Source organism: Dunckerocampus dactyliophorus, chromosome 12, assembly GCF_027744805.1.
Source record: "Dunckerocampus dactyliophorus isolate RoL2022-P2 chromosome 12, RoL_Ddac_1.1, whole genome shotgun sequence".
Lineage (NCBI taxonomy): Eukaryota > Metazoa > Chordata > Actinopteri > Syngnathiformes > Syngnathidae > Dunckerocampus > Dunckerocampus dactyliophorus.
In genome coordinates this window covers 28,966,170-28,989,798 of record NC_072830.1, presented here as the reverse complement: position 1 = coordinate 28,989,798, position 23,629 = coordinate 28,966,170, and the positions used below count along the sequence as shown (strand labels likewise).

Sequence of the window (23,629 nt, the reverse complement as noted above, 5' to 3'; positions counted from 1 at the left end):
ACACCTTAAAAATTTGGGTTTTTTTAAAACGTGAAAACAATTTGAAGTAATGCTATATAAATACATATGTAGCTGATTATTTGCGCACATATTGACCACACTTAGTTTGAAAACGATTTAAAATATGTAAAGATGTTTCACTGCACTTTATTTTGATAAGAATGCACCGGAATCGCTTGTCGGCCTTGCTGGCACTTGCGCATGTGACCAGATATGCGACACGTCTTGTCACTTTGTTTGTTATTATCGGGAGAATGAACAATCGCCCTCAAAGCTGTCAGGCTCTACAACACCTGCACCACCTGAACCATGTTGTAGTCACGATGCTTTACTTTACTGTACTTTACTGTTCTCTTTACTTGTCTTGCTTGCTTGCTGCTGTAACAAGTAAATTTCCCCGCTGTGGGATAAATAAAGTACATACAATACAATACAATACAAACGTGTAGTCAGTTGACAGCAGCTTGTCACACGCTAAATGAACATTTAAGGTTGCTTTGACCTTCACTGAAGGGATTCTTGACGTGACTGTTTCTAACCTCAATAACACAGAATGGCGCCTAAGAAAGCTGCCAATGGAAGGGTTTCGACAAAGAAGGGGAGCAACACTATTGAATTCAAGAAATAACTCAAAACCAAAACAGGAAGGTGGTTTTGAAGAGGAAGATCTCGCTGCCACATCCGGTCCTTGGGAACAGCCACGTCTTCAATGAAGGTAAAAGTAAGCTTAAATAAAATATTAATTTATCCCTTTCATTCATCATTTATACACATTTACAATTACTTTATGCACGTAAAACTATAATTGCAAAACTATAATGCTGATGACATCTTAGATGGGCGACACAGCTGACTTCCGGTTTGCGAGTGCCATTTTGTTAGCAAGCTAAGGATACCAACAAGGACATTATGTCATTAAAAAATAAAAAATACATTAAGAACACAGTTGGGCTCATGCAGCGTATTGGTAACACTACAGATGCGCACCATACTGTGTGCTAAATGGAAAATGTACACAAACTGAGGCAAAATTTTGGCAATAACTGAAAAACATGCTAACCGGTGTGGACGCTAACCGAGGTTCCACTGTACTCCTGTTTAAACATTGTGGTCTTACCATTTATTTGTATTTGAAGTGCATGTGCCCTATCCTTCTGCTTTGCTGTACAAGTCCGATCACCTTCTGTTGAGCTTGGCTAATCTTCCATCTTTGCAGTCAAATTGTTTATTTCTTCAGCAGAGCATAAAAATATCTGTAATGCATTTGACTAGTTGCTGAATCTAGCTGGTGGTGCTGTCAAAAAAAAAAAAAAACGGCTTTTCCTCTCTATAGAAGGGCAGAAGTGACAGTTCCAGCTCACACACTCCCCCGCGCCCCTTCAGGACGAGGTGGAGTACTGCAGCACCTCAGAGCACATTCTCAGTTTTTTATTGTCCGAATAATAGCAATATCAAGAACGTCACTCTTAGATTAAAGACATCACACGGGCTGTAGAAAGTCATGGTGTATAATAAACGTTTCTGCAAACATTATATTGGTGACAGTCTGACAAACAGAAACGGGCGGGCGCCATCTGCCATTCAGCACACTTAGTGCAGTGCACTCAGACAGAAGGCTCTGCTTGCGCGCTGAAGCCGAGAGGAGAGCTTCGCCGCAGGCTCATCTCAGTTTTGTGTATTAGGTAAGGAAATGTGCAAATTGGCCGATCATTGCCTAAGAAAAATTGAAGAACAACTGGAATCACACAGAAAATGTATGTATAACATTGTTTCATGGACAAATTAATATTTATTTTATGTTCATTATTTATTTGTTTTTAATATTTCATTATGGACGCATGTCACAGGTTGCTTGCTGAAGATGCTGCTGTGCGTAAACATCTTCCTCACTACTATTACGACGCCAGAAAATGTCTGAAGTGCGTCTTTGGCTGCAAGCTACATTTCTTTCCAGTTGTCGCTGAGTCTCCTGAGTGTCTGCATCATCAGTATTCTTTTAAAGTACGCAAGTCTCTAATTCCACTTGCTACCAACCTTGTTTGTATTTTCTCAACCCTTCGGCAGTAAGTACAGAAATAGACACGCATCACAGCATGGTGCTGCGTTCTGTCACCTGGATGTGCCACAACCTTCATGTGCTAATGTTGAAACTGAGAGCAAATGAGGGAAGAATTTACTGGTTTTTTTTCATTGTCTTTGTGTGTCGCTGTTTGATTCTGTTGCCTGTTTTGTGCAGTTTTTCATGCACTACAAAGTACTCCAGTTAACAAATACAGGTACTTAATAGCCAGACTGTGCCTTTTGAATGGTTTATCCTTAATGCACAATGGATTCATGTGTATTTTTCACTGGGATGAACTGATGAACTAGTGATGAACTGCCACTTGCATTGAAAAGACGGATCGTAGAACTAAATTACAGCCACACGTGTTCAAATTTTCTTCCACTTGGTGGGTGTCAGGCCCCTCTTTTACCACTTTGCATCATCATCTTACAAACAACTGTTCCTGTGTGACCATGAGAGGCTAAACACTGATAAATCCAAAGCGTGAGTCACACTGTCGTTGTCCAAATTACACACAGGTACGTGTGAAACAGCTTGTGTTCCACTGCCATTGCGTGCTGTACTCTTCTGTTGCATTTGCAGACATTGGGCCTGCTTCTTCTTTGACTTGTGATGCTCAAAGCAAACACTTTGCATTGCTCTTGTTAGAGCTGTCATGGCAGCTTTCTCATGTGCCATCGTGATATGTCAGAGTCTTTCTCAAGTGATGTTGATCACAGCAGAGAAACTTGACAAGATGATTATTCAGGGAAAGGGGGGAAGAAAAAGAGAGATAGGCTTTGAGGGCCAGGCAAGGAAAGAGAAAACAGAGGGCGGAAGAAGACGCTAAAGGGATTAGAAATTGAGAAAAAGGAACCGTGCTTACTTCATCAAGCACATTCTGAGGAACGTGCACACAGTAATGTCAATAATCGCATCTGTGTTTCTGCAAGGATATAAAAAGAGTACACACAGCTCTTACTTTCCATGCCCTCACTGCTAAAACAACCTAACAAAAACAACCCGATTGTGCACAAAGGCAACTAGTCACACGCAAACAAATGCATCTGCCATTCTGAATGCACAAACACCTACCATACCTGTGTACACACAAGCAAAGAGGCAAAAAGACAGATCACCTTGCCAGCCGGGTTTGCAGACAGGTTTGACTTCAATGCGGACAGGGACGCTGTGCAAAGCTCTCTTCTGGCCGCAGTCCCAGGCAGTCACCTGGATCTCATATTGTTGCTCTCGGTCATAGCTCAGCTTCTCTGTGTTCCGGATGTTACCTGATCGCAAGAAAATCAAAGACAATCAAATGAAGAAATACACCAGAGTCTCTGAATACAGCAGATATAGAATATAGCCAACATTAGCACAAGGTGGGCCGTATGGTGACATTGTCGTTAGCACATCTATGTCGTTAGCACATCTACCTCACAGGCAGGAGATTCAAAATTCTGTGTGGAGTTTGCATGTTCTTCCCGTGCTTGCGTAGGCTTACTCCAGTTTCCTTCCAGATCCCATTAACATGCACGCTAGGTACTAAATCGTCCATTTGTGTGAATGTGAGTGTGAATGGCTGTCTACATGTTCCCTGTGACTGACTGCCAACCAGTCCAGGGTGTGCCCTGCTTACATATTCAATTCCCACAGATGCAACAGGATAAAATGGACCAAAGGATGTGGGCATGACAGTCATTCTTGGCATATATTGTGGTGTCTTGCCTTGTCTTAAAGCGTATGAGTGCATTCAAACTGGTTACTTTTGTTAAAAATAATGTGTTTTGTGAACATGTAATAAAATGTACTACAGCTGTATGATATTTTACAACACCAATAAGCCCATTTTTTACTCGACTAACCACGACTGTACTATTGTGTTATTGACACGGTTCCATGGTAAAAACCCGGTACTGCGAGGTAATAGTACTTTTTTGTAGCTGAAAGCGAGAGGATAATATAATCTACAAGAGCTAGAATTTTTGTGAGATTGTATAACTTGCAGCCATGTCGTTGTGTTGTCTTCAAATATTGCTCAAGTACTGCGTACATGTTTTTGGAATGTGGAAGGAAGCTTCAGCACACAAAGGTAAAGTCCCTACAGAGAGGTCCTAACCCAGATTCAAAAGGAGAACTGTGCTGTGAGGGAGTAGTGCATTCATTATGCGGTCTCATAATTAAGAGGGTAAATTATTACCTCTATCAGTGTTAGTTAAAGCTGAGCGATCTTACGCACAAGCAGGGGGTTATTTATCTGTTGATCACTGTTTGTGCTTTAGGGTTGTTGATTAGTGGGCAGAATTAAGAACAAAAACAAACTGTTAACTGTTTTAGAGCTTTGTGCAGGGCAGGAACAATCCCTATTCATCCCTGTAAGTAAACACCACTTCACTTCTTTACATTGTCTATTCTTTACAGCTCCGCACCCCAGAGCATGTTTGGAGAGCAGTGCATATCGGGGAGTTTATTTTCACTTTCTGCCATTCCAGTCATTCCGGCATTAATAAACCATTCCGCCCTTGAATTGAAAAGGCATCGTACATTCATTTGTAATCATCAAGCACACAATATCGACTCCAACTTCACAAAACTTTTCGGACTCGGGGCGAAATGTCGAAGGACTACATCGACAGCACCTTGCGACCTTTTTCGGAGCAGCACTCGGCTGTATCCACGCTCTCGCCTGTAGGGAAGTCAAAACATGTGAAGCAAGGTCTGCTTTGGACACACAATTTATGCCAAACAGTATTTTTCTGCACCTTGCAGCACCTTGGTGTGAACAGTGATTATTTGTTTCATTGTGTGACTTTGAGAGATGCCAAAAAGTGAAAATGAGGTGGGTTGATGAATAGGATTGAATGATTATTTTTATTTTTATTGTTTGCTTTTAGGGTTTTAAGCATCGCCACATCCAGTGCATCATTGTTAACTCTGACTCATTTACCAAACTAGTCTTTCCTAATTTTCATGAAGTACTGTACTTGTCGAAATCCTTAAATGTTCTTATAAGTCTTATCCATTTCATGAGTTCAACAGTAACACACGTGGCCCAGCCTGGAGAGCTTAAGCAAGTACATTGAAACATAATTCTCTCACTCCACCATCCTCATTCCTTTTCAACTTGTAGTATTACTTGTACTGTACTATACTAGTATACTACAGGTCAGGATCCAGTCATCCATCCATCCATTGTCTTGCGATCCTGGTGACTCCAGCCACCCTGTGGAGGAAACTCATTTTGGCCAATTGCGTCTGTGAACTTGATCCAAAGCAAATTGACCGGTAAATTGAGCGCTTTGCCTTCTGGCTCAGCTCCTTCTTCACCACGACGGTCCGGTACAGCGGCCGCATTACTGCAGGCGTTGCACTGATCAGCCTGTCGATCTCACGCTTCCACCTTCCATCACTCGTGAGCAATACCCCAAGATACTTGAACTCCTCCACCCTTTTCCTGCTGAAAACCACTGCCTCAGATCTGGAGGTGCTAAAAAAGTAAATGTTACATTAGTTATACATGGAAACCATGTGAGAAAACCGTAATTCATGTATTTATCTTACAAATCTTTGGAATATTTATGTACTTACTTAGCATTAGGTAGTAAATGTTGCATATTGTTTTGTTATGTGCATGTGAATAATGATACTTTAAGTACGATCAGTAGATCACATTTTGAGAATACCAAGTAGAACCTACAAAGTTCATATGGTGACGTCAGAGGCACTCATGAGCTCCCTCTGGTGGCTCATTGCACTCATGGCTGCTGTTGGCCAAATAACCTGCTCTGCTAGGATGCAATGCATTGTGGGTCAAAGTTAAATAGCTGTTGTTTATTTTAGACTCATATTTGGTGATATTTTATGAGGTCAAGCAATATGCTAATAAATGTTATTCAAGATGTTTTCTTTAAATCATTCTTAAAAAGCAAGTAGATCTTACTTGAGAATGTTGTATAGTTTACATGACAATGAGCCTTGTACAGTAATATTTACTTAGATTGTCTACATGGAAAAAGTTACTGAGCTTTTTTTAAGTGAATGTTACTCCAGATTTTGTTCAGTGTACAGTGGGTGGAAGGAACAACCTCTTGTACCGCTTTGTAAAAGTTGCCATTATTCTGCATCAAGCAAAAACAAAGAATACAAGCCAGCAAGTTTCTCTTTGGTTTACTTTCTTCTAATTATCTGTTTGCTTTTGTGCAAAAAACTGGGTCAGTTGGGTTTATTTCTGTCTAACATGCATGCATGTGTGTTAATATGCAGATGCTTTACAGCACCTAATGTCTCTGCATTCACATTCACATCCTGCAGGCTCGCCTGGGAAGACACCACAGACTGCAGACACATCTCTCAGACCAAGTTGTACATGACGTCTCCAAACCTGCTGACTAAAAACCTGACCAGGTGAGTCAAAATTTAAAGTCGAGGTGCGCTCAAAATGTGCTTTTTTTGTATTGTTTGATCATAAAATAGACTATACAATGTGAAGTTCATGAAAAATGGTGGCAAATAAAACCTTGCACTGACTGAAATATATGTCAGTGATAATAATTGTATACATAATATGATAATATGAATACATAATGAACAACATTCTAATTAACATTGTAGCTGGTGTGTGTTAGAAATAAAACAGAGGGCCTTCAAGGTGATTACAACACAAATTAACAAGTGTGACAGTGGCGCACACAAAAGGTCATGATTGTTCTTGGATTTCCAAACTTCCTGTACTTGCAAGAGTGATGTGTGTATTTTACAAATAGCACATCAGCAATGACAGAAAATCTTCTTACACAATGCAATCACAGTTCATATCAATCTTTCAGTGATATTTGTGATGTTGTCCTTCATGGTATTTGTGTCAGGTTTTTGTGTCCTTTCTTTTTCCAATATCCAGGATTACAGTAAATCATCACGCAAGGAAAGAGCAAACATTATCCAAGATTGATTTTATCATCACCATACCTCAATAATGTGACAATTACAACCATGGAAATTCCATTTCACATCTGACTAACTACTTCAAAATATACACAGAAAAGAAGATCCTTGTAAAGATCTCTGCAGGTTCGGAGAACATGTCGCATATAACATTTCCCTGAATGCTTTCCGTCACCTTGGGATCTGGACAAATTCGAAAGAACACATGTACGTAATTGACCAATCTTGAATGCCAAGCGTATCTGGACAATGGAGCAGTCGGTGTCAGAAAATGTGATTGCAATGTTGTAAATAATTACAATTTTATCCAAATTGGCCAGCAGTATTTTTATCTATGAAGACAAACTGAGAGCAGCTGTGGCTTTGACTGAAGGGTGTCTTAACTCGCTCTCTGTACACATTCTGGAACGCAACACTGGCTGCTCGTTAGACGAGCACTACTTAGTCTTCTACTCCACGACCTGTGGATCTGATCAGCCACTAAGGCATGGGACAGACACACAGATTGGAGAGTTTTACTAAGTGTTCTTATCAGCTCTTTCCCACACAGATTTGTAAAACAGAGTATCCGCCGTGTCACGTCAGACACAAATTACATTCATTCATTGTGGTTTTTAGTGCTTGTAGACAGAAAAAAATAAATATTGGGCATTTTTAGAACAATTTGTATTCATCCCACACAAAAGGTCGATCCTGATTGCTTTGGCTCTCGCTATCATTACTTTCCCTCCAGCCTTCATCCTCCCCTCAGGTGCTTTTCAGTTCAAGCGCTCTCAGTCTTTCCACAGCAGTCAGTGGCTGAACAAGACTTTCTGAAATGGAGACAGAAAAGCACTCTGGAAGCAGCCTCCTCCTGCATCATTAACAGCGCAGTTTGGATTATCATTGCGACATTTTAGAGCACCACCACATCAAAGGCAGCAACACCCATTCAATGATTGAATAAACACCACTGAACCTCAAAACTTTCTCAAACACCGGTTATCTGGTACTGTTATGCCGTTCCTTTTGTATGAAAACGTGTCAGATTTGATGGTGAAATATGTCTGGCTGCTTGAATAGCTGTCACCACTCACACTTTGAGAATTTGGCCCATTTATTGAGCAGTATTCATGAGGTCAGTCACTGCCACATGTTCACAATATGGCAAGCTCACAATTTCCCTTGTGGTGGCAAGAAACGTTCCATAACTTTTGCACAACCCCAGAAATGTGAAGTGCAACTAATGAGGTGAGGAAGTGCAATATAACACGGAGCGATAGACCAAAATACATGCGTTCGGAAAGGTAAAAGAAAATCCTTGCACAGACACACACACACACACACACACACACACACACACACACACACACACACACACACACACACACACATGGACATACAAACAAAAGTGTATAATGGCACATAAATGACTGCTAATTATTACGAGTTAAATGACAAAACAACAGACGTGGAGCCAGCTTCCTTGTCAACTACGTACCGTTGCGGTCTATAGCAAAGGGTGTGTTGGTAGCGGTGATCTGGTAGTTACAGATCTGGCTGTATTGAGGTGAACAGTCCTGGTCCGTGGCCTCCACTTGTAGGATGCTGTCATAAATCTTGCCCTCTGTCACTGCAGCTTGGTACTGGGGCTCCCGGAACACTGGAGCAAACTCATTCACATCGTTGACCTGAATATGGACCACTGCCCTGCACAGAGTAGTTGCAGAATGTGAACATGAGTGGAATCATTTGCATAGAAATATGTTGTACTTGAAGTATGGCTGTTTCTTTTCTTGGTGCAAAGGGTCACATTTCAAGAAGGAGAGAGTTTTTTTCCAGCGCTTAGCAGTAAAAGACTAAAATTGAAAGAGAATAGTAAAGACCAAAATGTATTAAAATGAGGATGGGATTAGTTGCGATCCTCTTTCGGCTTTGTGTCTCATCATTGAGCCAAATAATAGAAGCTGTGGGCGTTGATGACTTGTGCAGCAAGTGTGTTTATGAGAACAATATCATGACATTCATGTGAAATATTTAGGACACCCCACGGTGTTCTAATTAATTCACAAGAGCCCTTCTCTTGCAGGTGGCATCTTACGGTTAATGGGCTGCAGCCAGCGTCTTCATTTTAGTTGAAAACATTTATAAAATTACTGTCTTACTGCGTTCAAACTCCACAGCAATGGTGCATCGTAGGAGGCCTTGCTTGTGCAGTACAACCATCCTGCCACACTTAAAGACAGAAAGCCTTTTTGCCTTTGCCATCAGGAGGTTCTGATAGTGTGCATGGGTCACTGAAAATGACACCGAATGACATCAGACTTTTTGGCAATGGTCTTTAACTTTTCATCAGCTGATGAACAGCCTATGGGGGGGTGGCATGGCTCAGGTGGTAGAGTGGTCGTCTCCCAATCTGAAGGTTGCGGGTTCGATGCTCCATCCTCCAGTGATAGATCAAAGTGTCCTTGGGCAAGATACTGAAACCCCATTTGCTCGTGATGCTGCGTCATCAGGAGGTAAAGGTGCTAGCAGCGTCAAAGCGCTTTGGGTGCCTTTGAGGTGGAAAAGTGAAAGACCATTTATTTCAGTTAAATAAAGTTTTCAATAAGCTGCCAACGCTCTCTTTTTTCTCTCTTGCTTCTGAATGGCTAATTCACAAATTATTAAAAAAAAGTCAGGTCACTTAAATTCTTGACTGTGGTAAGTGAATATCTGCGAAGGAGGATTCCTTATTTATAAATCAAATATGTTTGCAGTTAGAGCCAAGAAAATCCTTCTCAATACAGATAACATTATTAGAGGCATCTAGAAGTGAAATAACATCCCTTTACTTCATAAAGTAGACATAAGAAGAGTAAATGAGCCATTGAAGACATAAATAAGACTTGTTCATGTGTGCTGCTATACAGATGTGTGCCCTAGGGCAGCTGAGTGGAGGGTGGACAAGAAGAGCCGTCGAGGATTCAGAGTTGAGTTTTAGCTTTGCTTGGGTTACGGCCGCAAGAACACCCCAAGTTTTTATTAGGGATGATTGTGCCTGTTGTGAGATACGTCAAACCTGCAATAAAAGCCTATTGTTCTGGCGATCAAGACTGGCACTTACTTGGGCGTCTCACTGAAAACTACAGTAAACTTGACTTTTCTATGACAAATTAATATTCAAGCATCTGTTAACATGGTGCAGTGGCAGTTTGAATCTCAGCATCAGTTTTGTCACACACACGGTGTGATCGCGGGATGCATGAACAGTATAAGGTAGTGCTAAAAGATGTCTCCCTGGGACCCCCTGCAGCTCAGCTCAGGTGTTGTTTGTTCCCCAAGCCTTGACTTCTGTCTCAGCCAGAGCCAATGGCTTTCTGGTAACCTTGCTCAGACTGGCTGCCTGTAGTCCGAGGTCCGTAAGTAGGCATGATGTTGAACTGCCAACAAAACCCCGCTTTCTCTGCACTCTGTGACCAGCTCTGTGTACTTCGCCTTCTTTCTTTCATAGGCAGCCTGTAGGCCCTCTTCCCATGGTACAGTAAGCATGAGAGCTGATCTTTGGGCCGTAGACCACAACATCACGTCTAGTTGCAGATTTCCCTTGTGAACTGGAGCCGCCTACCGAGACCCGCCTCCGTGTTTGGCTGGTGTTAGCTTCACATTCTGCCTGCCTGAGTTTTTGGATTTGAGAGCTCTCTGATCAACTCCAGCTGTTTTCAGCATCCTCTGCCGCCTGATCGTGCCACTCCAGCCTGAGTCAGGGATGTTTTGCATGAAGACAGCATGGGCATAGCATCATGATATGAGATGCCGTGTAGGGATGAATTGGTGGTCCCACAAAGATTGCAGGCTTGTTCAGTTCTGAGCCAATGATGGAGGTTTCGAGGGGTTGGAAGGATGTCGTAGGTTGCATGGATGAGAAAGCTGAACGGAGCTTATTTCCTAAACTCTGCCTGGTTAATAGCTCGGCTCACAACGCCCTCCCATGTTGGCTGCCGTCCCAAGGCACACATACTCCAGTTTGCACTGTTGGCTCTTAACGAGGTCCTAAGCAGAGCTTCAAAATGCAAAAAGAAGAAATGGGAGTGAGACAAAAAAAAGAGTAAGCAATTAATTGCAAACAAGCATTAAAGTGAAATGGGTTGTTCATCAGCTCGAGCTCTAGAAATAAAACGTTCAAAAATGGCTCACTGATGATTAATTGCACCATTCTTAATCACATCAAAAATCAGGACCATCAAGTTTCCGTGTTTTCCCATCAAAGAATAAAGCTTTCTTGGTGCGCTCGTGCAAATTCCAAACAGGCAATTTTGTGGAGCTGAAGGAGACGAGCCCTTTGAAGATGTTTTTTGTTCTTAAAATGCTTCTCTCATCAGATTGCACTCGGCATCAGTAGCAACCTTAATTTGGCCCAAGTATCATCCCATCTTGACCAACAGCACATCAGATCCACCGGCTCAGGACCGGTGATATTTTTTGGGGTCTACTACTTGACGTTTTTCTTCCCTAACCCTCAGGACCTTTTAAATGTTGGAATGACTGACTCATGCGGGAAAGGCAGAAGCTAAAAGGAAGTAAAAGGATAATAAACTTAATAATAATTTGAATGCTGTCGCTGGGAAAGATTAGAGAGCAGGTAAACAATCATTAATGTATAAACACTTAACAAAAATATAAATGCACAGCATTTGATTTGTTCCCATCTTTCATAAGCTGAACTTCCTGCCACATGGAGCCATTAGCCTTTTCAATATCAAAAACACAACATTCATCATTTTTTTCATTTTAAATGTCTTCTGTGTTTGTTGCTTAACTTCTCCACAGCTGTTGAACGCCCTTTTCTAAAACCACATTGATATTTTGCAATTAGTGCTCAACGTTCAAGGGAAAAAATAAGTCTCCTGACTGAAACTTTCGCCATCCACCGGCATAAAAAGGAAGTTAGAGCAACGGCTCTGTAAATCTCAGCATTTTTAGGATCCTTACCAAGTTTATTAAAAGGTAATATTTCTCTCTTCCAGCATTTTGGCATTTTCCCTTCTACTCATATCTAATTGGCAGGTAGGATGTCATGTACCATAATTAGATTATTATTGGCAAGCAAGATGACTAATAATGACTTGCTTAACTCCTGCCAAGCATGTGACGAGTGTGTGAACGTGTAGCACATTATACAACACACTAATCTAGCGATGATTGCATTGCCCCCTTCCAGCCGTTTGGGGCTTTGCTCCTGTGTAAGTGTTAAATATACAGTAGATACTGTATGTACTACTAGGGATATTTTACACACAAGTATTGCCAGGAAATGTCTTACTCCTTACACATCTGTGATTATTCTTTCTGACATCATCTTAGCTGTAGGGACTCCATTTCCCATGATCCTCTGCATCCGCCAGAAATAACACTTCACTGTAGATGTTAGTGATGTGATGTTTGGTCATGCTGACGGTTGACTATACAGTCCTCGCTACAGCATTCAAAAATGAATTAATTATGAAATGATCGCTGTTTCGTGGTTGAATATGGCCTACTATTAGTCAAAATATTGAAATATAAGTCATATGTAATATCCTGGTCACTGGGCGTCAGTACTGCATGGAGTCAGCCATGGCATGTCTGACATGATAGAGTGAAAAGGTTCTACTCCCATTCTGCGTGGAAGTGGTACATGTTTGGCTTCTTACTTTGTCCTTCTTCCCCACACCGTATGAAACATATTCTTATGTTTAGAACAAATAAATTGAAGACTAACTAGTTAGCTCGGTAGCTTGTTATATGCTATGAGCTGCGGCCGTCCCTACAGTGATCCCGTAGCCTGCGGAATGTGGTTTAAACAAAGAATAATGAGTGTAAAAGTGACTATAGGGGTGTTATTTTATGTCTACCGGGCTCTAATAATGGTAAAAATTGTATTTGTAAATTCACAAACAGGTTTTCTATGCTCTAACTACAAAAAAATTCAGTTAATATTGACTCATACTTGTGGAAATTCACTTATTGCTGCCGGGTCTAGAACCAGTTAACTGTGATAAACGAGGGACGTCTGTATGTGTTGATTTGCTACCGATATGCTTAGTATTGTGCTGTATAGTCATACTTAAAGTTGTGGTCAAACGTTTACAGAGGTGTGGACTCGAGTCACGCGACTTGGACTCAAGTCAGATTCAATTCACACTTTTGATGACTTTGGACTAGACTCGGGCTTTGGCATAATGACTCAGGATTTGACTCGAACTTTAGTTTGATGACTTGAAAAATACTTTTCAACATATTTTCCCCTAGAATCTGTCTCATTGAATGCACCTTTTCATGTCCAGTCAGGTTTAAGAGCAAACATTTCTGTGCACTGATTAAATCCTGAATGCTATGCCAGCACCGTCTTTCTGAGACTAAGTCTTGTCACACTGGTTTTATTTTATTTTTAAAATAAATGCATTCATTGTATTTGTCAAATTTAATAGGTTGTTACATTGTTAAAATTGCATTTTGTTTGGGAGACAATTTCAAGCCTATGACTCGACCTGTCTTGACTTGAGATTGACTTGGACTTGCACATTTTTACTTGAGACTTGAACTGAGATTAAAGACTTTACAGATTAAAGAAGTTTACATGCACCCACCATGGGCAGGAATTATATTTGGGGCCTCAGTGATTCAATGTAACCATTCTTTCTCTACCGAACTCTAAGCATGATGGACAGTTGTTGCCAACACAACGGGCAATCCGCTTTTAGTGTGTCTTTCTTGGTTGTTATAATAATGTTGGTTGAAATATCTGCATTTGTTCCATTTTAGTGAACAGTTAATGATGGACGCACAGTGAGTTTCACTGGGACGTTTACATTTTAAATCTATGCAGGTCTAAGGATGGCAAAGTGTGGAGAAAGAATTGCAGTCCATTCTTCACATTATCTTGACTATATATCTTCCTCACTTGTGGGACTTTTTGCCCTCGGTGCCCCTCGGTCCTGAACCGCAGTCATGAGCCTGAATGATGAAGGTGTACTCCTTCTGCAGCTCGCAGTCCACCAGGCCACGGGCCCTCAGTTGGCCCTCCCCCGAAGTACCGTTCAGCACCACTGCCTCGAATGGAGCATCCAACCCATGGATGTTAAAAGCACAGATCTCCCCTGGAGGCGAGAGAAAGTGAATCACAGTCATGATTGTGTGAAAATGTATGTATGAGTATTCATTATTCCCTCACGGTGTACTTACACGCATCTTAAACACTGTCAAAATGATTCATTATCATATCAGTCCAATATTCATATACATAAATAATACATACGAATAAATACATTTACAAGTGAATGCTAAATTTCCCAATTTGATGGAGAGCATCGCCATGCGATTCATTTGAACTTTATGTGTCCTTTTAGAGGACATGATATTGAGCCGTAATTGACAAAGGAATCAGCCAATACATTCAGGCTCATCATTTTTCTCCAGTTATTAAATCCAAGAGTATTTTCAGAGGTCCATGGTGGTTAAGTGGGAAAACTGAAAAAAAGGCACATTCTTTTTTAAAAAGCACCCAAGGGCACTTCTAAACTATTCTGTATCCCCAACATGGAGAAGATAGGTGAGACACACCAGTGCTGCACACACACACACACACACACACACACACACATACACACTTGGGAGTAACAACTGCGCATCCAAAAGTCACTACTGTAAAGCCATTAAGTGAAAAAGACATATTTAAAGTACAGTAAGTAGGTGAGAAGACCAAACCAACAACAAAACGGTGAAAAGATGACGGGCAACATTACAAGGCAAGCAGATAGAAATTGTTCACTTGTGGAGTTGAGCTGATGCGTTTTTCTGTTTTCTTTTTTCGACTTTATATCCGCTTATGGCTCCACTGAGGGGACTTGAGGAAATCACTTAAGGTGCTGGGCTCACACTGTGACCTGTGACGGCTAATTGTACTGATATCACTTCACTAACTGCAAAGGCTAAATTGGATTTCGGAGCAGCTTTGTGTGCACATTGCTCCTGGCGAGTTCCGATAAGAGCAACTTTAGTCCTACCGTGTTTCCCTTTCTCTCTGCTTTCATTCGGTTCTCCTCCAATCCCAGTGTTAGGACCCTGGAGTGACAATTTTGCCATCAGGACCAGTTAAAATAGCGCATGTACAAAGTGGAGGTGAAATGTTACAGTTGTGGTGTTCTTTTTTCACGCCTGAATAGAAACTTAGCAGACTTAAATAGGCCACCACAATGTGGAATTGCAAAATGCTGAATACATGCTGTGTGAGAAGGCATGTGACCGTGTCAACGATGAGGTGCCAATTGTAATATCCCCTGCAAAAAAATAAAAAATAAAAAAAACGAATGCTGAAATCAATTTGTATTGGAAAAAAAAAGTCTGGCATTTTCATGAATAGTTCTTAGAGTTTAGAATTACTGACGGAAGCGGTTGTAAATCCATTGCCTTGTAAGCGACTGCCCTTAATAAGCATTTGTAAATGCCCTGTGAAGACTATGAGGTTTCAGGCTTGTATCCCAGACTAGAAGAAACCTTAAACAGAACCCAGGGTCTGTGGGGTGTTCACCACTAGATTTGGTGTTTTTAAAAGCATTTACACAGCAGTCATCTTTGACACAGTAAAACTCTAACTAGCAGGACAGAGACAGGCAGTCGGGTTATGTAAAAATACAAAAATAAATTCCATTATACTTTTACATGGGCCAAAGAGGTTCTACAATTATTTGAGTCCCCATCTCAAGCATAGTCATCGGTAAGGAAAGGACGATCCTGGGGTTGTCAAAAATTGCTGTAGATATGTCTGTCCTAATATATAATATCGGACCTCAGATATAATCATCCTCATCCATGCTGTAGTGTGCATGGAAGGCAGCCTTACTAAGAGGAATGCCTCCTGCGGGTCAAAGCTGGTGAGGAAAGCCGGCTCTGTGACTGGAGCGCAGCCAGAACCTTTAACATCTGTTGCAGGGAAAAGGACAATCCATAACATGCTGTCCATCCTGGACAGTGACAACCACCACTACACAACACTGCAATCAGGCAGAGGAGCATGTTCAGTGGCAGGCTGCTGTCTCTGACAAATCATTCCTGCCACAAGCCGTACAGGTCCACTACTCCTCCCAGCTGACTTTTGTTAACACTTTGGCTATACGGTACTGTATATACGGTCATAATAATTAAAGCAACAACTCTTTCTAAGACATTTGCACTGTAGTATGTGCTCCGGGTTGAAAAAAAGACTGTAAGTCGGATTATTTATTTGTAAGAACTGAGTCCCAATACGTATTAAAAATGTCTGCCCCACTGCTGAAGGAGACGGGTCTCAGGGCCTCTGCATGATGTAATCGTAGTTGAAGAGGAGCATGGAAACAGGGGTCAGGGTGAACTCATTGCAGGAGGTGGACTCCCCAGTCAGTAAAAGACCAATCGGTTCACTCCTGACCTGCCGCGAGAGAGAGAAATGGATGTTTGAAGTGTAGGCCCAGCCCCGGCTGAAGAACAGATGTTGGCACCTGGCAAAGCAATGTGGAGCTCTCAAGCGCTAATGGCTTTGTTGAAACTATTATCGATCTACACTAGGCTTCTAAACTGTGAATTTATGGCGGAAGGTGTGTCTTTTTGAAGGTTGGCCATGCAGCACTAATGGGCGTGCATTAATACTTATGGATTATATATTCTTTTTTATTCAGTAGTTTGCTGCAATTCAGTAATTCTCATCATCAGCCCACACAAAACTTTGCAAATAAGAGTTTGTCTCATTGTTTGATGTACTTTTTCCTGTGCCTGTGTGGTGTCAAGTCTACCCTTTGGGCATCATTATTTTCATTTAATCTCATCTAAATGAATGCTCGTCTATTAGTTATTGGCAATGTGTGCTCAGGAGCTGAGCTGCTCTCCTGTTGATGTCAAAGCATCAGGCTGTGTTCAACACCTCATGGGAATCTGGCACCCGTCCACACACTACAGTATCTGCAAGGACACTGAGCTCATTATCGCTGAAGGCAGTAGCGCTTTACTGGCAATGCTGTTTGCAGGGCTGCAAGACTGTAACAACGTATCGGGCCACTGCACCCCGAAGCCCCAAGTTATATCCAACCTGACAGAGCATTGACGATGAGCTGCCACCATCGATATACTGTATGGATTCATATACTGTATATGCATGCACGCTTTTTTCCTGAAAGGTCATTCTTGCAAATAAGTGCACATTACACTACAATGCTCTTAACTGAGCCTTCAAACGAGAAGTAACAGCGGTGTTGTCAGGTAGTTCATGGTGAGGAAAGAGAAGATAGTAAAGGAGAGAAGGAGATGGGGGTGGCCTCAGGCCAGATCTGATCTCTCTCTATTGGAGAGTGACCAAAGCACCGACATGGATATAGACTGAAAGTGTGCCAGTTTGGCCACTCAAATCACAGCTGATATGCCTTTCATCCTCCTACCATTGGGATACGACACACCAGATAGGAAACAAGATTACTGTCATACTATCGGCAAATGCATTCTGCTCCTGGCAAAGCTTGCCTATCACTAGTTAGATCTGCCATTTTAGTAAACCAGACCTATTTGCAGAGGAATAACTGTCAGTGCTTTCCAGTCGTGGCAAGCAGTGATGAGCTTGACTTGTCATGCCACAGAAATCTCCATATCTCTGTCTCATTTTAGGCACAAGCACACTTGAATACATGGCTGCACAATCACTCAGCATAGACAGCAATCCTCTCAGCTGCAGCACACAGATAGGCTGTCAAGCCTTGTAAAAACTGCAGCGGGACGAAATGGAAAATGCTTTAATTATGATCTTCATGGAATTAGCCTGCCAAAAAAGTGGAGTAGCTGTCCATTCTACAGATAAGGATTAAAACTAATTAAGCCTGCAAGTTCTGACTGAGTGCGCGAGGCACGTTTGTGTACAACATGTGCATATAAGTGTGCCAAAAGATGTGTTGTATTTTTAATTAAAGATTCAGTTTCTCGGCAGGGGTTAAAAGTGTTTGTATGCATGTGTGTGTGTGTGTTTGCATGTGTTGCGTAGGAGTGCTGGATGATTTATTTGACCCGTGTGTACCGACTCTGCTGTCACTTCCCTTCTCTCATCTCATCACTGTTAAATTACATTAAAGGCTCTTCTTGCAAACATAATGACCACCGTCCTGCCTTCTAATGGTGTCTGTGTGTGTGTGTTAGGATAAAAAAAATGGTGAAAAAGCCTGGTGACAGAGTGATGGGGGAGGACTGAAGCTGTCAATCCAAATCACAGTCAAAGTAGCAAAAGGTGGCTCGGTGAATCAGCGTTGCTAGACGTATGCTAATTATCACATTTGTGCAATAATTTCACCCTCTGTATAATAATTCCAAAACTAATGTACAATAATTTGACATTTTTCATACATGGCTGCCAGGAAAATGTGGATTGTTATTGCACTTATAAAATATTTTGTGTCCATTATTCCATTTGATTTGACTAATATTAGTACAGTACAATATTAGTAATGTCATGCTGACTATGATTATCGGCTCGAGGCTGGAGGCCCCTTGTCTTCAAAAGATCTCCACATGCTTATCACCTGATTCAAATAATCTTGGGTGTCTCTGCATGCGAGTCTGACCTCCACTGTCTCTGTCCCTCACAGGAGATCAGCCCTCCCCTCACGTATGTGGTTTCTTTTCTATTTTAGAGCTAGCAGCACATTTTCCCTTGACAATGTTGTGTCACGTGCCTCTTTACAGCCGATCAGTGCACGGCGTAGCATGAGTGACGCACGACGCAGCACTGAAGCACAAAACGTAAACAACAATCGACAATGAGCATGTCGGGGCGGGGACACAAAAGAAGAAGCGGGAAGACGACGAGTGAGACACGACGGTGCAACATCAGCAGCAGGTTTACACAGCGAATGGGAAAAAGACAAGTCATTTTACTGGGTGGGTACAACCTGTTGTTGGCATTACCAACAAAGCTTTCTGGCGCTTTTGCAGATGGTGGCAGAGATCACCGTTCTGAAAAATCAAGTGGGAAAAAGAAACGTGTGGTCCCTGCACGGAAGTCAATAACACAATGTTTACAAAGGACGTGGGAAAAGGCCCAGCTGGAAACAGCAGCGGTAAAGCTTGCAGGCTTTTTAGCAGAAAACAACATCACAAGGAAGGCTTCAGACGAGGGATGGGCGACATGGCCTACAATCCATATGCAGCCTATATATACATCAATTATAATATAACCATTTCAAAACAAGGTTGGAACCAATTAACCGTGCTAAACAAGGAATTACTGTCTTTGTGGTCGTCATGATTCACTCTCAGCTTTGTTTTGACTTTTGCATCAGTTTGCTGTCCTTCGTTTTTTGACACAGACACAGTCTGGTGGAAGCTCATGGATCTAAATGTAGGCCACACATTGAAGCAAATTACAGAAGCGTTGAAGAAATTAACTTAACTGGATGACACGTGACGCATTTTGAACTCATGAGGCTTCTTGCTCTTTGGGCTTTTATAAACTGGTGTGAAAAAATTGTTAAATATTGAAGAAATACAGTTAAGACATTAACAAAAATAATGGAGAGAGTGAAGAGTTTAATTTTTTAATTATCTTCAAGGAAATTGCCTCAGAGTGTGTCTTTGTGTAAGCAAGGCCAGCAAGAGTTCAATGTGTTGAAATAACCGTATTAGAGTTTATGACCCCCATTAATGCCCCCCGAGGATGTTCTCTGCTCAGTTAAGCTTCACAAAAAACAAAGACCCTTACCTCACTAACACTATCTGTGACCCAAGACAGGCTTAATTAGATCTAAAGGCCAATAGAGCACATGATGAACAATTATACAATAGGAACAGAAAAATGGATTAAGCCAAGCACCTGATTCGGCACTTTTCTTTCATTTAGTTAAATGGTGCACTCAAAGCAAGATTGCATTGTCCCCGAATAGCCCCCTTGAAATTGGTGAAATCAACCCAGAAGAGGAACTTTATTTTTGCCACTTGTGTCCACAGTGTCATTCTCTGGGTGCCTACCCAAAGTTCGCGATCTTCGAAAAAGGCTGATAGATAACTCAGAGGTTAAGCGTTAGATTCCTAGTTAATAACACGTAGAACTACTGCTGATCTTACCCACAAAAGCTGAGACACTTGAACTTGGATTAAGAGGGCTGTTCCGTGGACAGCTACTGCTGCGCAAGGACTTGATCAGTCCTGGCTAGGTCGCCTGGGCGAGGGTGTGTGATGTTGCCAAACCGGAAACACCAAATGATCCCAGCATACATCAGTAAGCTTGCGTTCCAGTGAATCCATGAGATGGTTCTGGCATAGTTTATTTTTAATTAAAATAAGCAAGTTGGTATAGCATAGAAAATGTCTGGGAACAAAAAAGGTATGTTTTACTAAAAGATAAACACGTTTGATCTCGGTTTCTGATATCGTATATATACATTTGATTGCCACTTTTTGTAGTGTATTACACACTGTGAGCTCTTCACCGTAGCCAAACAAACAAGCTCAGTCAATAGCTTAGAAAAAAGACACTGGAAATGGCGTTATTACAGACCTACGTTGCACAATGCTCCAACTGGCCGTGAACATCAAAGCGATGCTAATCATTTCTGCACTTTATAGAAGTGAATTGTAAGGTCTGCGAGTTTAAAAAGTGTATGCCTTCTTATCCTGACCCCCTTATTGGTCATGACCCAATATGTAAATTCCACCCAGTTACATCATCCTGTTTAAAGGCTCAAATCCGTTGTCAAGTCTGAGATAATGAGTGCATTATAGGCTGGTGGCTCAGTGAGAGAGCGGGATGGATGAGCTCACTCTGTGGCGGACGCCGCAGGCTGCGAAAAACAATGGCTTCCGGTGACATTTCTACTACCGCTGCTGGCAGATTTTATCTTCAGGGAGGAAGTCAAGAGTAAAAAAGAGAAGAAGGAGTAGGAGGGTAGAATGTTGGGAAGCCAAGCATGTGTATGTTTCAAAATAGCCCCAGAGAAAATATCATTTCTGTGTCTGTGAAATGTCTCCAGAAAAGACACACAATTACTTCAGAGTTCAATCAAAACGATCTATAAAAGGAGCCCATGAAATATCCTGGCTTCCGTTTTGCAATGATTGTGTTCATTCTCTCTTAAAACTAAATTGTACATAATAAATGTCAAACAAATGGACCATTATACAGCAACTTACAGTACTTGATGATCAAAAACGGACATTACGTGCTTCAAGAGGCTGCAGAAACCAGCCATTTAGGGAAAGAAAGTAATTAGAATGAAATGTCTGGAGTATTTTAGTTACATGATTTATTTATTATTGTACAGTGGAACCTGTTTATTTGTATGCCCCGGTTCTTGTGGCATTCAGTTTTTGCTGGAAATTGTTGCTCCAAATATGTCGTGGTTTTCATGAGGCTAAACAGTGCACCTAGCAAACTAGTCTGCATAATCGAGTGCCCAAACAAAGCATCCACACGCACGTTGGTGACTCAGGCCTCTGTGAAGACTGGATAGTGGTTCTTTTACAGCTGGGACACAGCTGGGACATAATCATTTTCATTTCTTGTATATCTGTAATGTCTGACAGCAAATGCTAACTGGACGCAACACATCAACTGTACATGTAAAGAATGCTACGTAGCTATTTTGGCTGACATACTACTGAGGTTACGTTCACAACTATTGAGGAATTATTTGTAATAATCTTTGTTTTCATATTAAATTGAATTGCGCATTATTGAATAATATAAACTATTCTGATCACCTATGACCTCTGAAACTGGGAATGTGAAATACTCATCATTAGCATTCAGTAGAATTTATTTAGTTAGATTTTATACATGTATGCACCCCCCCACTCCCAATATACATGTACAACGTCCATAAATAGAACAAAGCACAAAGGTAGCGGCGCTCACATGGTTGGACGTGGAGACAGACACGGACAAAGTCAGCTCATTAGCATTAAAGCTAAAGACACACAGAGCGGCGTGTTCCAAGTAGGTCTTACTAAAAGCACTTATACATTTTTTAAATGCGAGCATCACGTCTAGAATTTGTGCACACACTTCAAATCCGCTGACATGCATGGTGGGCATCCAGTTCTGAGTGTAGCCCGCCTCTCCCACAAAGTCATCTGGGATGCTCTCCAGCTCACACGTGACCTTGAACAGGATATGCAGTTGAAAATGAATAAACAAATGAGGAGTTATGGAGATACCGCACAATTCCCATTGATTTGCTGGTATAGACTTGTTGAATTAGTAAGGAATCAAGTCATGCAATTTCCATTTGATGCCATGAATGATTTCCAGTACATACACGGGCACATGAATACTTGTATACATATTTGGTTCCCTCCTGATCACTTCTTATAGTTGCTAACAATCCATTATTGTAATTATAAGTATTATTTTACCCGGGTCAAAGCTGATGACTTCATTTTACTGATCTATCTCATCAAGCTCTATTCACCTAATACACGTCAGCCAGTGAGCTAATTATAATGACCCTCTTACCTAGCGCTTTACAACCCTTTACATTATCTTTACTGACGCTTCTCAGTGAGGCACATTACCTGCGGAACAGATAAAGGCAGCTATTCTGGAAACAGCTGCAGTTTAAGATGAACTGCAAGGCCCAAGCCACTCAATATTATGGGGGGAGATTGTGTCAAGTAATGCATCATTCCGTGTGATACCGTCATTTGATCACAGCCCAATGATGTTCATAATCATCACAAAGTCTATAATGTCCACTAATGCTGACAGATTGAAAGCTGTCTTTGATTTTAGATTCTAAGCCTTAAAGGAAGTGGTCAAGCGTTGCCGTGGCAATGACAGGTTTCCTTTTTATTACAAGTCATCATAGATTTATGCCAATTACTACGTATGTATAAAACGGCAGAGCTAATTATTATTCAAAGCAGGGGTGCCCATTACGTCGATCCGGTAGTTTGGGTCGATCGCATAAATGTCACTTTGTAGATGTCATACGACATCAGTCAGCTGACGTTGCGCTCCCCTCCTGATTCGCTCGCGGAAATGGTGAACGGATGTCTCAAACTACACACAGAGATGCAACTTTCATCTTCCGATTATGGCTGAACAAACTGAGCGGCAAGATGTTTATATATCTATGTATAACAAAAGTTATGTACAATGTACATTCATACTCATATTTATAAAGACAGTAAATATACATTTTCTATATTTATAGTAGGAGGTAGATCTTTGGGACTAGCTTGCAGACTGAAAAAGTGTGAGCACCCCTGATTTAAAGTATTTTCCTCTTGAAAATCAAGTTTGGAATCTTCTGGTTTTGTCCTGCCCTGCGATTGGCTGGCGACCAGTCCAGGGTGTACCCCGCCTGTCGCCCGAAGTCAGCTGGGATAGGCTCCAGCATGCCCCCGCGACCCTAATGAGGAAGAAGCGGTATAGAAAATGGATGGATGGATGGATGGTTTTGTCCTTTGACACAAGATCTGGGCTAACCTGCTTGTGTGCCCTCACATGACAAGCTAGTAGCCTATGAAGACACTGATGTACTTGTACATGCAGTACACACTACAGTATCTGTTGTAGATTATCAGAGCAATCCATTTCTTGAGCTACAGATACATGAATGCTGACTCTCGGAAAGCACTGCGGGCACTCTTGACTATAAAGAGTCATCTGGATAAAAGGCTGAGATATGATCATGACTA

General features: G+C 41.5%; 1 protein-coding gene across 2 annotated transcripts in view; it reads right to left on the bottom strand.

Moving 5' to 3' along the window:
- LOC129191564 (calsyntenin-2-like) overlaps positions 1-23,629 on the bottom strand; it is a 218,305-nt gene that overhangs the window by 64,448 nt on the left and 130,228 nt on the right. Inside the window, exons 3-5 of one of the 2 annotated variants that reach the window (XM_054795022.1) lie at positions 13,887-14,082; positions 8,466-8,674; positions 3,184-3,333 (exon numbers count right to left, since the gene is read on the bottom strand). In XM_054795022.1, the coding sequence (XP_054650997.1) occupies positions 3,184-3,333; positions 8,466-8,674; positions 13,887-14,082 (555 nt within the window). The remainder of the gene's footprint in view (positions 1-3,183; positions 3,334-8,465; positions 8,675-13,886; positions 14,083-23,629) is intronic. The other variant, XM_054795023.1, reaches the window with a different exon arrangement.